The following is a 15,857-nucleotide window of genomic DNA, read 5'->3' on the forward strand; positions in this document are numbered from 1 at the left end:
TCGTTAGCCGAATCGCCCATCTTCCTCCCCTGAAAACTGCGGCACTTCCTCCCTCCCGTGCCCTCCCCCTTGTCATCGCCCACGTCTGCTCCCCGGCAGCTGCTCCCATGCACAATCCATGCTGGCCCGCAGGAGCCTTGAATCCATTCAGTGTCTCACGTCCCTCTGCCTGGTGCTGAGTCAGGAGAGGGCAACGTCCGGCAGATTCGGTAGTTCTGTGGGTCAGTCCTGTCCCCCAACCAGACTCTGAGGCCCCCAGCGGCAGGGTGGTGCCCGATCTGATCTGTGTCCGGAGCACAGCCCAGCCTGCGGCACAGCAGGACGGGCCGGAAGTCCCCAGGCAGTGTCCTAGGGCCCTGTGCCTTTGGGAGGCCAGTTCACCAGCTCTCTGTCACAAGAGGGTCGAGCTGGCCATGGGCTGGGGCCCAATGAGGTGTGCCGGCTGCCCTTAGTCACAATGTGGGCGGGTGTGTGACGGGAACTCACTTGTCCCTGCAGAGACTTGGTCCCAGCTGCTCTTTCCTGTTTCCTCTGAACTCGGCTTCCAGGACGTGGCTGCCAGTAAGCCTTGGCCAGGGCACCTGCCGGCAGCTCCCAGCCACTGCTGCCTTGCAGTCAGCTCCCCGCATCTGGCCTTCCTGTTGCCTGAGCTCCAGGTGGGACCATGACCCAAGCTGGCTCGTCCGCCAGGCCCATCTTCAGCCCACACTGCAGGTAGTCAGCCCACAGCCCCTGATTGAGGACCGTCTTGCGGGCCCCTTCCCAAGGCATGGGTGGTTTTGCCTCCTGGTCCTTAACCCACGTCGTGTGTCTCCCTCTGCCTGTGTTCTCCGAACACACGTCTAGCTGCCCTTTTTGGGTCCTTTCTCTAAAAATTGCTTTTCTATCGCTGGCAGCTTCACATCTGTCCTCTGGCTTCCTTCTTCTTTGCCCCAAATAGGACATGGCATGGAGGAGAGAGAGTGCAGGACAGGCGGTTCTGACTTTCCCTCTGAAGTGAAAGGATGCCCTGGGGGTTTGGAGGCGGAAACTTGAGACAGGCCCAAAGTCCAGCACTTCTTTGAAGTCTGTTTTATCTCAAAAGTAGATGTCACTCTTCTATACTAGTGTATGGTTCATATTTATACAAAACCACGTTTTTGTTTTTTTTTTTTTTTAAAGAAATTTATTTATTTATTTATTTATGGCTGTGTTGGGTCTTCGTTTCTGTGCGAGGGCTTTCTCTATTTGCGGTGAGCGGGGGCCACTCTTCATTGCGGTGCGCGGGCCTCTCACTATCGCAGCCTCTCTTGTTGCGGAGCACAGGCTCCAGACGCGCAGGCTCAGTAATTGTGGCTCACGGGCTCGGCTGTTTCGCGGCATGTGGGATCTTCCCAGACCAGGGCTCGAACCCGTGTCCCCTGCATTGGCAGGCAGATTCTCAACCACTGCGCCACCAGGGAAGCCCAAAACCACGTTTGAATTAATATAAAAATATTTTAAATGACTTAGTTTTTGCACTGAATCTGTGAATACAATGGATGCTCCAGGACAGGAGTCTGCAAGCTTTTTCTGGAAAGGGCCACATAGCAAATATTTTCAGCTTTACAGGCCATGTGGTTCTGGAACAGCCATTCAAGCCCGCTGTGTGGGGTGGAGACAGCCCCGGACAGTACGTAAAGGAACGTGGCTGTGCTCTAAGAAAACCTCGTGGTCTCTGAAATCTGAATTTGGTATGCTTTTCATGGGTCGTGAAATAGTATTCTTTTGACTTTTCCATTATTAAAAAATGTAAAAGCCCATTCTTGGCTTGTGGGCTGTACCAAACCAGGCGATGGGCTGTATGCTCTAGGAAGACTGTGAGGGGCCTGCGCTTTTGGAATCAGACGCCCCTCTAGGTTCCTGTCCTTCCACTCACGGGGCCACTGGAGGAGGTGACAACCACCTGGGCCTCATCCTCGTCTGAGGAACACGTTTGGGATGAGATCATGGGCGTCGAGGCCTGGCACAGCGGGCCGCAGAGCAGGCAGCGGGAGGTGGTGCTGGGGACCCTTAGCGGACGTGGGGCTGGGCCTCGCAGGGGGAGGAAGGTCACCAGGGCCTGGTGGGTGCAGACGGCACCCTAGGGCGAGAGGCGAGCAGTTTTCACACAAAAAGCCAGACCGAAGCTCTCGCAGTTGGGGTTTCTGGTCCTGCTTTCCAGGTCCTTACTCAAAGCTTGGGCTGAAATGAGGCTCTGGCCTTTGGAGATGGTCTGTTTGCAAGTTGCCTCTCAGCAAAAAAAAAAAAAAAAAAAAAAAAGAAGTACAGTTTGGGAACTCCCTGGCGGTCCAGTGGTCAGGACTCCTCGCTTTCACTGCCGAGGGCACGGGTTCAATCCCTGGTTGGGGAACTACCCGCAAGCCAAGTTGCCTCTCTCCTCTTAGCCTCAGAGGACTCCTCCCCTCCCCCCAAGCCCTTCTGCCTGAGCAGTTACACAACCCACTGCCATCCTTCTTTTCCACCTTCTAAGGCTGGATGCTTCCCCTTGGACCCAGGCTGGGGAGTCCAAGCACCCAGACGCCATGACCGCCCCCAGGCTCGCACAGCAGGATGGGAAGGAAATACCTTCTTCCCTGGGTGACCTGGTTCCTCCGGCCTCAGGGCTGGCCACTGTAGCCAGGGGGCAGCACGGGCCAGATCAGCCCCTCTCCCCTTGCTCATCATCCCTGTTTACTGCTACTTTACAAAGCTGCACTGAGGGGCAGCCTCCTCCACGCCTCAGACCAGATGCCCACCCTGACTCCATTACTGGCCAGTTTATGGCTCTGGAATTGGTTTCTCTGTGTCCCCAGATCCCTTGCCATTTATCAGCTGGGTGATTGGGTGTTACTTAGCCTCTCTGGGCCTCAGTTCTCTCATCTGTAAAATGGGTATAACCTCAGAGTTACTGTGGGGATTGGGAATATGGCCATAAAGCACAAGCCCCACTCAAAGAAGTTCCTAGTAAATGTGCATCATTACATTAAGGGACCAGAGAAAACAGGATGCCTGGTCCCTTAATGGTTTGAAATCTAGATAAACCAAAAACACCTTAGCATAATTACCTACCAGATATTGCATGGGATATACGTGTACCAAGAATATTAGTTTATCTGAAATTAAAATGTAACTGGGTGTCTTTTTTCCCCTAAATCTGGCAACCCTACCCCGAGGGAGGCTACACAGACCCGGGAGCTGCCCTGTCCCCCAGTCCCACAATAGTCTCCTCACCCCTTTAGTTCACTCTGATCAACGGGCTTGCGTGGAAAGGCCCCTTCTTTCCTGTGTGTAGAGTCATAGGGACAGAGGCAGTCAGAAAACCTGTTTCCTGCAGGTGCTTTGAGTCCAACCCCAGATCTACTCTGTACTTGCCTCGGGGCTTGGAGCAAGATTCTCCTCACCCTTGATTCCCCTGCTACACCCCTAATTTAACTATCTTATCGTTCCGGGACTGGCAATCCTCACCTCACCAGCTATTTAAAAGGAGTAAAGGTATATGACTCAAATATAACAAGCAGTGGTACGCACTTGACATCGATCATTTCCATCAACCCCATCAACAACCCTACAGGTTCAAGTTATAATAATCCCTGTTCCACAGAGGAGGAAACTGAAGCTTAGAGAAGGTGGGAATGCTGCTCCTGCCTCCGCCAGGGGAACCACAGCTCTTCCAGGGCCTCCACTCTCCTCCCCCCGCCCCCCATCCTAGTTGCTCCCTTTGTCCTTTTGACCTTGGGAGCTCGGACACCAGGACGGGCTTCCACAGCACCAACTTCAGTCATTTCCAAACGCACCGCGGGGAACACCTTCCTCGTAGGAGCCGGTACTTTATTCATCCCTTTCCCTTATTTCCTATCTTACCCCACAGATACCCCGCTGAGCGTGGTCACAATGCCGGCCACTGGGTAGCACAAGCCGTGTGTCCTGAGGACCTGCCCTTGCACTCCTGTCCCTCGGAGACTGGGTTTTGAGTAGCCACGGTCCAGAACCAAGGTGATAGTCACTGGGCTGGGTGAACCCCACTGCTGACCTAAGAGGTCCTTTTGTGGTTTCTAGACCAGGCAAATGAACAGTAATTCTTGCAAGAAACCATTTTAAGGTATAAATGAATAGAGCATAAAGTTTTCCAGAGGGTGTGACACAACTGTTCCATGTTTCCCGATGCCAATTTTCCCGAGTGTAATTCAGTCAGAGCTGGTCTCTGAGGCTGAGGGGGTCCCAGACTAAGTATCACAAAGGTTGGAGCGTCCTGGCCTCAGGCTGCTGGGGTTGGGGGGTTGTCTATCCCAGCTCTGTTCTCTGTGGTTGATGAGATAGCTTTGCAGCCTCTCCGTTGGCTTTTGTGAGGCAGACTGGACGCCAGCATCCCTCTACCCAGCAACCAAGATGCTCTGAGAACAAACGAGGTCACTTATGGTAAACACGCATGAAACACTAAAACACTAGCCCAACGTACATGACTAATTGTACTCTCCCACCCTCATACGAGGAGGTAGAATCTACTGGGGCAGGCTTGGAGGTCGAGAGTGAAACCAAGACTCTTTACTACTTATTCTTCTACCCAGAAGGAGGGCTCCCCAAGTCTAAAGATCTACAAAGCAAACTGTAGCAGAGGTCCGTAAGGCCTTCTGGAACCACGGCCCACCCATGCTCTAGGCTGTTCATCCACCACCTACTGGTACCAGCAGGGGACCCAGCAAGGGTGAGGCTGGTGGGGTTCCTGCTCAGCCTCACCGAGACTCTGGCACTTTCCTGCCAGCCTCGTTGGTAACTTCTGACACAGCTACCCAAAGCTAAGGATCACGAAGTTCTTAACGAGCTGTAAGAACTTCAGCTACTGAGGCATTTCTGTGTTTTGGGGCCTGTTCCAACCCACAGAGTTTCCCTCCTGAAGCCCCAGGTGTGTGACCTGAGGTGGGGCCTATGAAATGGGGCTTAAGAGAGTGGAGGCATCAGCTGCGAGCGTTCAGGCCCCAAGTCTGGGGAGCAGGTGCAGTGCTGCAACCCCTTCTACGGCATCTGTTTTAACTGGGTGCTCTGGTAGCTCAAGAGGTAAATCAAGCCAACCCTCATGAATGATATTTAACAAGCCCCCAACAGGGTGCCCGGCATAAACTGGGCACCTAGGAAAGACAGTGGATTCCTGTGTGCATATGATGCATTCATAAAAATGCCCAGGCAGCAAGAGATATCCAAGTGCCACTTAAGTCCTCAAATACAAATTTGACTTTTAAACTTTTTTTTTAAAATCCAGGATCAAGACCACAGACAATTTATTATGTAAGACATGGGGTGAAGAATGATCAAGGAAAGTTATGGCTGTGAGTGACATGGAATTAGATGAAAAGGCTCAGGTTTGCTGAAGAGAGTTTAAATTTGGCTTTTGCTCTTGGAAACGTCAAAATAATCATAAGAAGCACTTATGCCTTACAGAGCAAATAATCCACAGAGTGTCATTTTCATTTTGCAAACAGGGACACAATAGCAGTCAAAGAGAAGCCTAAACACCCAGAGAGTTAACATACAGGTTCGATAAGATATAACACGGGATTTAGCATGCTGGTGGGTTTTTAAATCAAATCCATATTGAACCCTGTGACCTACTGTAGGTTCTAAGTGGAACCTGGGGAAAGCAGCTTTTCCATACAAAACAACGACAACAAAGAAAACCCAGGCTCTGCTGGATGTCTATAATACTCATTTGCAGTAAGGCTTTCAAGATACATGAATTTTTATAGCATTTGTATTTTAAGGATTTAGGGCAAATACAGTTTTTTTTCTACTTGATAAAAAGAAAATTAGTACTTAAAAGGTTCAAAAAATATATCAATTGAGTGATTTTTTTTTTACATAAATAAATTATATTGATTTTCAGGATTTAACAGCTGAAAAAACCTTTTCTGCTTCCACTGGAGGCAAAACTGAACAAAATGTTAGTTAAATAGAGAGAGCAGCATTTCTAAGAAATCTGTTGTCAGCATTAGAGATGACCTATGCTACAAAGATGTCATTAAATAGAATTTGTTCAATTACTGGATTCTTTCTTCTTATATGATCAGTTTATAGAATTTCTGATCTATAACTCTGATTCATAAAACTGGGACTCCAATTTTTGAAAATACAGCTGATTGAGTTTTTTTTTTTTTCGGCCATGATTTAACAGACTTCTTTGAGATGCTCATTTTGACATTTACATAATTTATAATCCCAAATGTATAAAAGACAATGACAAAAGCATCATAAATAAATAATGCAAACTGAAATAGTTATGTCAAACTTTTGGACCTTCTGATAAATTATAGCAAAACTGTAACAGAAAAAGTAAAAAATACAGTAAATTGTGACAACAAAAGGTGAAACTGGTACTAGTAACACTTCCAACATTTCTGACGGTCCTGCACAGCCCTGTGCCCCTGGGGACTGAACCACGAGCTTCTTTCAAGTCTCAGAGTGTGAACTGTGGGTGAAAAGTGACACCATCAGAAGGGAGGGACCACCTGGGAGGGCAAAGGAAAGCAGGTGAGGGTTGCCGGGGCCGGAGGGTTCTTCCTGGCCTGGGCAGCTGAGGAAGAAGGGGGAATAATGTTAATTTGCAACACGGTCTCCACTAAATTGACGCTTTGGGATCCGGGTCCGACTGTAAAATATAAACCGAGTAGAGAAAAATCCGGAGAGAAGAAAAAAAACTTTTCACAGTCGCATTCCAAGAGGTGGTACAAACCTCAAACCCTGGCGAGTCTAAGAGTGCCGAGGGACTGTTTGCTTTGCAGGCTCCAGAAAGAGCCTGATTCTTGGCGAAGGGGAGCGTGGAGTAAGGAGCCAGGAGGCCTGGCAGTGGCCAGAGCGGTCCCTAAGAGGCCTCGGTGGGGGCATCACTAGTCATGTGCAGTCCTCCACCCCCATCGTCGCCGGCAACGGCTCAAGGTGTGTACAGCTCTCTCGTACTGAGAACCCCCCGGTAACTTGGGAGAGGGGGGATGCGTGTGTATCAAGTAATGCCCCATCGGTATTTCTTCTTGCTGCAGGTGCCTGAAAACCCACAAAGGTGTTACTACCAGTAAGGTTTTAGAAAGAAATGAACATACGTGGTTTCAACCATTAATTATATACTTCTGCCTATCCTACTCGTTTAGTAATCATGATAAAACTGGGAAATATTTTAACTAGAAAATATGCACCAGCACTTCTTTCTCTGTGCTTTTTGGTTCCCCATCACATTCTTCCCATTCAGCACAGCTCACGGAAAAAAGAGCTGCTCTCTGCCTCTCCTTCGGCCCTTCTTCACTGGTAAATCCCTAGACGGCTTTCCTTTGCCATTTTTCCTCCTCAAATAAGTGGGAAACTTGGAAGAGAAGGGGGCAGGGCGTGTCCCCACGTCTGCACTAACTACGATTGCTGGAATGAACGACTGGGTAACGGAGTGAGGATTCTGCGCCTCCTACACTAGGTCAACGACACTTAGCTGATGACGTGGCAAGACCCTGTGACTATTAACATCTGTTACCATAGTTCTCAGACGGGAAATCAGGTAGGTAATAGTACTTATGGAAACACAGGTTCTTATGACAGTGAAGTGAGGGAAGTAACAAACCTTGATGGGATAAGAAACTTACAAGTCATAAGAATTTCTTCAATGAAAAAGTTCTAATTGGTGACACTGTTAGAGTCTCGGGGGCCCCCTTCGCCGGCCTGTGCTGCGTGTCCTCTCTCTGGGGGCGCGGGGGCCCGGGATTCGGGGCGGCTCTGGGCGCTGCCCGGCTCCCTCTGCAACCCGGGTGCAGGCTCTGGGCTGGGGTCCGGGTCGTCCCCTTTTGTTTTCTTCCTCATCCTCTTCTGGCTCTCCAGACCTACTATTTCCGAGTGTCTGGCCTGCTGCATGGCCGGCAGAGCCATGCCCATGCCGGGGGAGACAAACATGGATGGGTAAATGAGTCCGGGGGACACTCCTGGGATGAGAAACGGGTTAAAAGCCACAGGACTACTCGTAGTTATTGCGGGTTCGGCCTGATCGGAAAATGGACTAGGACCGGGCTTGTCTTCAGCTGACGTGTCCGCTGTGACGTCGCGGCCGCTGGGCTGGTCTTCTGCAGTCTTTTCAGCCGCCGACGTGCCACTCTTCGTTGTGCTTGACAAAGGCGCTGGCACAGCCGAGGCGCAGGTGGTGGCCATGGGGGTGCTGAGGAGCCCCCCGACCCCAAACATCTGGGGCACGGCGGCCATGCCCGGCAGCACCATGGGCAGCATGCTCAACGTGCTCTTGACCTCCTCGCCCGTGGGCATCGCTGCAAAGCTGGCCGGGAACCCCACCAGCCCCGTGAGGGGGATGCTGGGCATGTTTCTCATGTTCTGAAGTCCGACCAGGTCCATCCCGGCGATCAGGCCGTTCATGAACAGAGGCCCCATCCCGGAGGGGGAGTCCGCCACGAGGGCGGGAGCCTTCAGGAGCTCGCTCCGGGGCCGCCTGCCCCTCCGGCGGGGGCCTGAGTCTCGGAGAACAGGCTCAGGAAGGGTGTGATTGAACTTGTTTTCCGGGAGAAACCCCTGAAAAAGGACAGAGAGACACAAGATGCTGAAGGTTACTGGATGGCGGGTGAGCAGCTGGGGGCTCCTCACCGGCCCTGCCTGTCCGCCTGCCCACCCCGAGCTGCCCAGCTCTGTGCCCCAAGGGCCTCTCCCTTGAGGCTGAGAGCCTGAAACCACCGAGCCGCTTCCAATGTGCTCACGGCAGAGGGGCGCCCGCCCTGCGGAGAGGCTGCTGGAGCACTGGGAGCTGGAACCAGCCAGAGACCTCAAGTCTTAGTCGAGACTTTTTTTATCGAGGGATAACTGACGTTAATATTACAGTAGTTTCACTTGTAAAATGTAAAAACAACAAAAAAGGACAACTTCATGAGTTTCCGTGTCATCCTTGCACAGGGCTGTGCCAGTCTTCTCTGCTTCACCCTGATTTGAGCGCATGTGCTGCTGAGGCTGGCAGTTGAGACCTGTGGCTGCGAGCCCTCGGCCAGACCCCACATTCGCCTCCCTCCTGACACAGGACGGTTTTTAACTGAAGCCACAAAGCAGGGCAGGAGGATGGGGCTTGGGAGCAGGAAGATCTCAGTCCTGACCTAAACCCCCAGCTGTGGGGTGAGAAAGGACAATGGTACCTATGTCAGATCCTTAGAAGATGACTGCCACAGGTCTCTGCTTAAGAAGCAATCACAGCGGCAGGTGAGTGGGCGACACGGGTCAAGCTCTCAGTGGGCTGCGTGCACACGTGTGCACATCTGCCCCGACATGAGGACTGGCTCAGACGCGCTGCTCCTCTCGGTAGTGAGGGTCTCGGTAGTGAGGGTCTCAACAGTGAGGGAAACTGGCCGTCGGAGGTGCTAACGAAGGGGGTGGTGATAACGGAAGAGCGGCAGGGCTCTCTGCTCTTTTTGGTGGCAACACGAAATAAGCATCTGCCCTGGGTCGGGCGCTGGGCGACGGGCTCCGTGTGTCGGATCTCAACTTGTCATCATGCCCACCCTACGAGTCGCTACTACTGTTACAGCCATTTTACAGGGAGTTCAGAGATTCATACACATGCGAAAAATGTGCACTTGAATGTTCCCAAGTCCCCAGGAATAATGCTATTTTTGAGGTCTTACATTTGTCCTTTGAAGAATTTCCCAAAGAATATTAAAGAAAAACCAGGTCATCATGGGCAAAAAGCTTTACGACGGTGAACTTTGTTCGAGGAGAAAAGTCTTCTCAAAAGGCCTTGGTTTAGAAAAGCAGAGGGAATTCCCTGGCAATCCAGTGGCTGGGACTCTGCACTTTCACTGCCGAGGGCCTGGGTTTGATCCCTGGTTGGGAATGAAGATCCCACAAGCCGCGCAGCGTGGCCAAAAAAAGAAAAGCAGAAGAGGGAGAAACCTCTGGAACCGTCGTGTTTAGTCACCTTTCTCCGTCACAAATCGAGAAGGGCAGGATTTGCCCCCAGGGCACAGTTGGTGAGTGACAGAGGCAGCAAGAGCCCAGGCCCTGTGGCCCCAGCCCACCTGACTCTCACACGTGACCAGCCACCTGCACTTTGAAAGCCGGTTTGTCCTCAGCTGCGCTTGGGTCTGGGGATGCTGCCTGGGGAGCAATTCCTGCCTGGCCCCTGCCTCTAAGAGAGACGGTTGGATGCGATGGATGGAGCCAGGCTCAAAGTGTCATTTCTCACTGGTCTATCCTGAGCCCATCGGCGCAGATTGCCTCATTCTGGAGAGACCACAGCCTCAGGCCCCTGCTGGGAAGCCCACCTCAGCCCAGGGCCTGGCCATGGTAACCACCACTCGACTAACAGGCTTTCCAAGACCTGTTCCCTGTAGCCCAGCCACAGCCGGGAGCCAGGGGGAGGTCCCAGCTGTGTCTTTTCCCTTTATACTCCCAAAGGCTCATCCTCACCCTCCTCGTTACTCTCCAGTGGGAGGGCCTGTTCAATCTTGGAAGTCTTTCTGTTGGGAAGAAAGGAAACTTCGATCTTGATGAATAATGCCTCCATCTTCTTTTCAAACAATCTGCTATATATAAAGCAGACGTTCTTTAACATGCTTTAGTTTGAGCTCATCAGGGCATCTGGAGCTGGAGAGCTCACTTCGGGCAGCCTGCATCCTGCAGGACCTTTGGTCCCTGTGGCCTTGCTCAGCAAGTTCAAGTCGCACTCCTCAGGTACCAGGATGTCCCCACCCTTGTTGGGAACCACTGACATAGACAGCGCTGGGCCCTTTCAGAACTGGGAACTTGCCCAGAAGGCCCAGGCTGGCTGCCTGCCCCCCTTCAGAGTGGGGGAGCAGCAGAAAGGCTCGGGGAAGGAGAACAGAGCTTCACCCCCAGCACAGCGAGCTGAGCTGCAGAGAAAGTCGGCTCCACCTCTTCCTGCGGGTGCGAGCGTCACCCCAGCCAGCCCGCGGCTGCCCACCCCGGGCCGATGCCCCTCCCAGCAGCTCGGCGACCACACACCGTGGGCAAGGCGGGCTTTGGCAGCTCTCCTTCCTGGTAGTTACACCCTGGGAACAGACCTGCTTCCTCTTCCTGGGGAGGTGGCGGGGGGAGGGCAAGGAGAGGCAGACAAGAAGGGGCAGACGCTCAGCAACGCTGCAGGCATGGATGACCGCACGGGCACTCCAACCCTAGAACATCTTTCTTCACCAATACACGGCAGCATTTATTCCAAAGCCTGCGCGTTCCAGCTCTAAAACTTCACTCCTGGGCGGAGGCAGAGAAGGAGGTGGTGACCAAAACCTCCTTACTCCTCCCAGGAAGGTGAGTAGGCTCGGCCAACAAACATTCCCTGAGTGGAAAGAGGCCTAACAACCAAACGCAGTATGAGGACCCTGGTTTAAAAGTCCTAAAAACAAAACAAAACAAAACAAAAACTAGCCCTGAAAGACACTTCTGGGACAAGTGGGGTAATCGGAATATGGGCTAGCTACAAGATATTACTAATAATGACGTGTGTGATGGTGGTAAGAGTGATGGGGGAAAACATTCTCAGGAGACACATGCTGAAGTATTTAGGGGTGACATGTCATCTCTGCAATTTACTGTCAAATGGCTCAGCAAGAAACAAGCAAAAAAACCCCCCCACTACGCACAAGTATGTAAAACAAACATAACTTCACATATAAAATAAGAGGCATGTGCGTGTGTGTACACACATTTAATGATGAGCAACCACTATGTACTGGGCGGGCATCTTTTTTTTTTTTTGGCTGTGTCGGGTCTTTAGTTGCAGAACGCGGGATCTTCATTGCGGCGCTCGGGCTTCTCTCTAGTTGTGGCGTATGGGCTCCAGGGCACATGGGCTCTATAGTTTGTGGCACGTGGGCTCTCTAGTTGAGGCACGTGGGCTCAGTAGTTGTAGCGCATGGGCTTAGTTGCCCTGTGGCATGTGGGATCTTAGTTCCCCGACCAGAGATCGAACCCGGTCCCCTGCATTGCAGGACAGATTCTTTACCACTGGGCCACCAAGGAAGTCCCCCAGGGGGCATTCTTAAAGCCGAGTCCCGCAGCCTGACCGCAGCCCGTGTGATGCTGTCTGTGGGGCTTGGCTGCACACACGGCAGAAGAGGCTAAAGGCAGGAAGAAGTTCCTTGCGGGATCTGAATGTGTTTCTATAAGAAATGGTAAGGTGTCTAGGGGACGGACACAGAGTGCAGCACGCCCCAGAGGCTCCAGTCCCAGGAGGGGTCTCGGGAAAGCCGAGCAGTCCCGAGGACCAGGCAGATGCGTGCTTTCTGTTCAGGCCTTACTGCAGGCAAAGGACCCCGAGGCAGGGCCTGAGTTCATTTAACAAAGGAGGGAAAGCGCATCTCTGGTAACAGGCTGGCTCGTAAGGACAGCTCAGAAATGAGTTTTCTGGCAGGGGCTCAGCGTTTGCAGGGGAGTGATGAATGTTAATTTCCAGAGAACATGAGGGAAATTGTTAGACGTGTAGAAAGAAATGAGAAAGTCAAGGGGGAAGCCACGTCCTTAAACCAAGAGGTCAGAGACTCCACCAAGTAAGGACTGGGGTTCTCTCCTGACAAAAGGAGAGCGAGGGGAGGCCGCGAGTGGGGCCGAGAGAGACAGAGGGATGAGAACCAATGCAGAATCAGTCTGTACAGCACGTGCGGGTCTAAGGTGTGGGTTCCCGAGGATAAAGCAAGAGAGGGGGGCAAAGGGCAGCTTTTCCAACGCGACAAACCTTCTAACAAGCAGTGGGCCCCAGCCATCCTCCCCGGTGGCCACGGCAGCGCGTGGGGATGAGAGAGGGCAGTGTCTGTCGGGCTGCTGGAGGAGTGACCCTCCAGGTGACCAAATTAGAAACAAGCTCCTTGGAAACTTTAACGAGCAGGAAATGACTAGGGTGGGTGGTCTCTTGGAATTAAAAAAAGAAACGGCATCCAGGAAATCCCCCTAAGAAGGGAATTCATACCCAGGAAAGCCGTAGCTGGCAGAGCGCTAAGGAAGGCGGTCAGGAGAGCCTGCGAGTTCAGAGGACAACCCAGGGAGGGCAGAGCCCCACGAGGATCCTCAGAAGCTCCCTATTTGGGCAGAGCGCACTTTGAGGAGGTTAAAGGCACATTTGTGTATCATTTGCCCAAGCTCAACACATTTTCAGGTTGAAATGTTACCGCCCCCTAGAGGTTACGAGTTTTCTATTCCAAATTTGTACTCATCTGTAAACTATAATTAACTCAGATTCGTTCCACTACAAGTATCTGCAGATGTCTTTGAAGTCGCTTCCAGGCTCATGATTCTATAATAGGAAAAGGGCAATGCTTGGAGTCAGCTGTTTTTCATTGCCAGCGAGGATGGAATAGGAGGAAATGTCTTAAATGGTAGCCAGAAAAACTTTGATTGGAAAATGAAAATTTCCAGTAATGAAGTTCGTTAAACACTGGAAACAGACTCCTGATAAGGGTTAAAAGGTATTTTTCCCTGAACTGTCTAAAATGGGGCGGGGGGAGGCGGGGGGAGCGGGTTGGGAATCAGGCTTTAGGAATGGTTTAAGTACAGACTTAACCCAAAAGTTTCGGAGGTAAAGGTTGAAAACAAACGACCAGGGAGGTCATGCTGCTGGTGAAAACACCCCAACACCACTTATCACTGCTTATCAACCTTCTGTGCAGCTCCTGGTGCCCCTGGTAAGGTCGCCTGGCTACCGCCTTCCCTGCTGGAGCTTTCTCTCTGAGTCTGTAAAGCCAGGCTCCACCGCGATATCCGTGTTCCTTACCCTCAGGCCTGGCTCCTTGGGGACGGCAGGAACCCTCTCTTCCCCACTCAGGGAGTTGACGTCTAATTTTCCAGTATCCTTACAGCGTGGCCTCCTCTGCTTGGGTTTGTCTGAAAAATTCTAGGAGGTAAATGGAAACCAACATTACAAAACATTCTGCCACAGATTCTTCTGATGAGGGTGGTTCTCTCTCAGCTGGTTTTGCTATTTTCTCGCTCATGGCCCTCTGCACAGGACCCGTCAGGTTAGGCTGAAGGGAACAGCCCCTTGGCCCTCAGCCAGGCTCTGTCCTTGAAGCCACGGTGTTCCTGCAGCAAGCTGGAAGGCACGTCTCCTGTGGGGGCCTCCTGGCCCTCCAGACCAGAGCACCTGGCTGACCCACCCGTTTCCCAGGGCACTGCTCAATCCCTCCGCTTTCCCCCTGATCACTGTCTCAGATCCTCTCTTCACTGCTCCCTACTTGGCGGGCTTCGTCTGTCTCTGGAGGGTGTGCATCTGTGAGTGCATCCTTCTCCTTTCCTTGGGAGCTTTCTCCTGACACGTCTTACTAATGAGATGTACCCAGGACAAAGGTGGTGGTGGGGCTGACGAGCAAATGAGAAACGAAAAACCAAGAGACGATTTCGGTGCTCAGGAGCCCTCTCCTCCAGATTCTTAGTCTGAAGGACCGAGCGCAGAGGCAGTAAGAGGAACTGAGGAAAAGTTCCTGAGCAGTAACTGAAACTAATCCATCACCTGAAAGTGGTGATGCAGTAACTTGAGAAGAATACACAGGAACATTTCCACGAAGTGGCAGCGCTTATGCAACCTAAAGAATTCTCTGTGAGCTCATGAATGGGATCATTTGGGGGAAGGGGGTGCTGAGCTGAGGCAAGTTCTGTCCTCGTAAGATTTCCACGTCTACTTTCCGGCATGGCATTCTGATTTGGGCTGTAATTTCTGTTGCTGGAAAACGTAACCCGAATTTAAACTGTTTTCCCCCACTTTACAGTGATGTCCTCAGTGGACACCGACTTCCCTCAGGCTTCCTGGTCCTCCCGGCCCCCCCTCAGCATCTCCGTGTCACAGACGGCACCGACACACACTCACCGCGCTGAAGCCGGGGACCTCGAGGGGGCAGTCAGCCTGCTGCCGCAGCCAGTCCAGCAGGCTCTTGCTGGGAATGGCTTTCTCGGCCTGGCTGCCGGCTACCGGGGCCGGCTCCGGGGTCGACGTGGCAGGCACTGGCCCTTCAGGAGGGTGTGAGGTGCTCAGGGGGGCCTGCCCTGGGTCTTCGTGGACCTCCTGGACGAAGGGAAGACAAGTACGTGCAGTTCATCACGACAGAATGAAAACTAGTTTCTCAAAGGAAAACACATATGGTGCTGTTTGCATCTTCCCACCAGAACATGACTCTGCCTGTGCCTGACTATCAAGCCCCCATAGAAGCTCCTGACGTGTTGGGCGTTCCCTCCACCTGACGGCTCCTCTCCCCTCTCGTCTCCGCGGTAGACTTCCGTACCGTCCTGTCTGCTCAGGTTCCCTCTTGCCGCCTTTGTCACCATCACTGACAGTCCCGGCGACACCGGCCACCCCGCTCCTCTCCCCCGTAGCACTCGTCACAGGTTTTCACACAACAGAAAGTACCTTACTGCAGCTGCCTTACATAGTTCTCTCTCAACACTGCCAAAGCCTGTCTTACTCATCTCTGTATTCCCAATGCCTATATGGGGTCTGCTGATAAAGTACAATGTCAGTGCTAAATAAATATCTGCATAATAAATTTTTCAAAATACTCTGAGGCCAAGGAAAAAAGTTTCACTTCTTCCATTAGAATTCTACAATCATTATAGGAAAACTGGCTTTGCACCTCTAAAAAATGAGACAACCTTCTTATAGACTTGGAGGATTGGACAGGGCAAGAACCTGTCATTTCAGCTTCCCAAATTCTATAGAAAGTCTAAGAGGGAAACATATACCAAGCGATACAGCGGAGCTCTGGCTCTAGAGAACCAAGTCCTTGGTTTGGTTCCCTGATCTGCCATTTACCACCTGGATAATCTTGGGCAAAATTATTTAATGCTTGTAAGCCTCAGTTTGCTCATCTCCAAAATGGGAATAGTAACAACACCTTCACAGGGTTTTT

General features: G+C 51.9%; 1 protein-coding gene across 3 annotated transcripts in view; it reads right to left on the reverse strand.

The window, feature by feature from the left end:
- Window positions 1–5,256: 5,256 nt before the first annotated feature.
- Window positions 5,257–15,857, reverse strand: part of CHD6 (chromodomain helicase DNA binding protein 6) — a 211,379-nt gene continuing 200,778 nt past the window's right edge. For all 3 annotated transcript variants that reach the window (XM_057528676.1, XM_057528677.1, XM_057528678.1), the window contains 3 exons: window positions 14,822–15,016; window positions 13,733–13,852; window positions 5,257–8,541 (listed from right to left, as the gene is read on the reverse strand). In XM_057528676.1, coding sequence (XP_057384659.1) covers window positions 7,645–8,541; window positions 13,733–13,852; window positions 14,822–15,016 — 1,212 coding nt within the window. In that variant the 3' untranslated portion in view covers window positions 5,257–7,644. The remainder of the gene's footprint in view (window positions 8,542–13,732; window positions 13,853–14,821; window positions 15,017–15,857) is intronic.

Source organism: Balaenoptera acutorostrata, chromosome 15 (genome assembly GCF_949987535.1).
Source record: "Balaenoptera acutorostrata chromosome 15, mBalAcu1.1, whole genome shotgun sequence".
NCBI lineage: Eukaryota > Metazoa > Chordata > Mammalia > Artiodactyla > Balaenopteridae > Balaenoptera > Balaenoptera acutorostrata.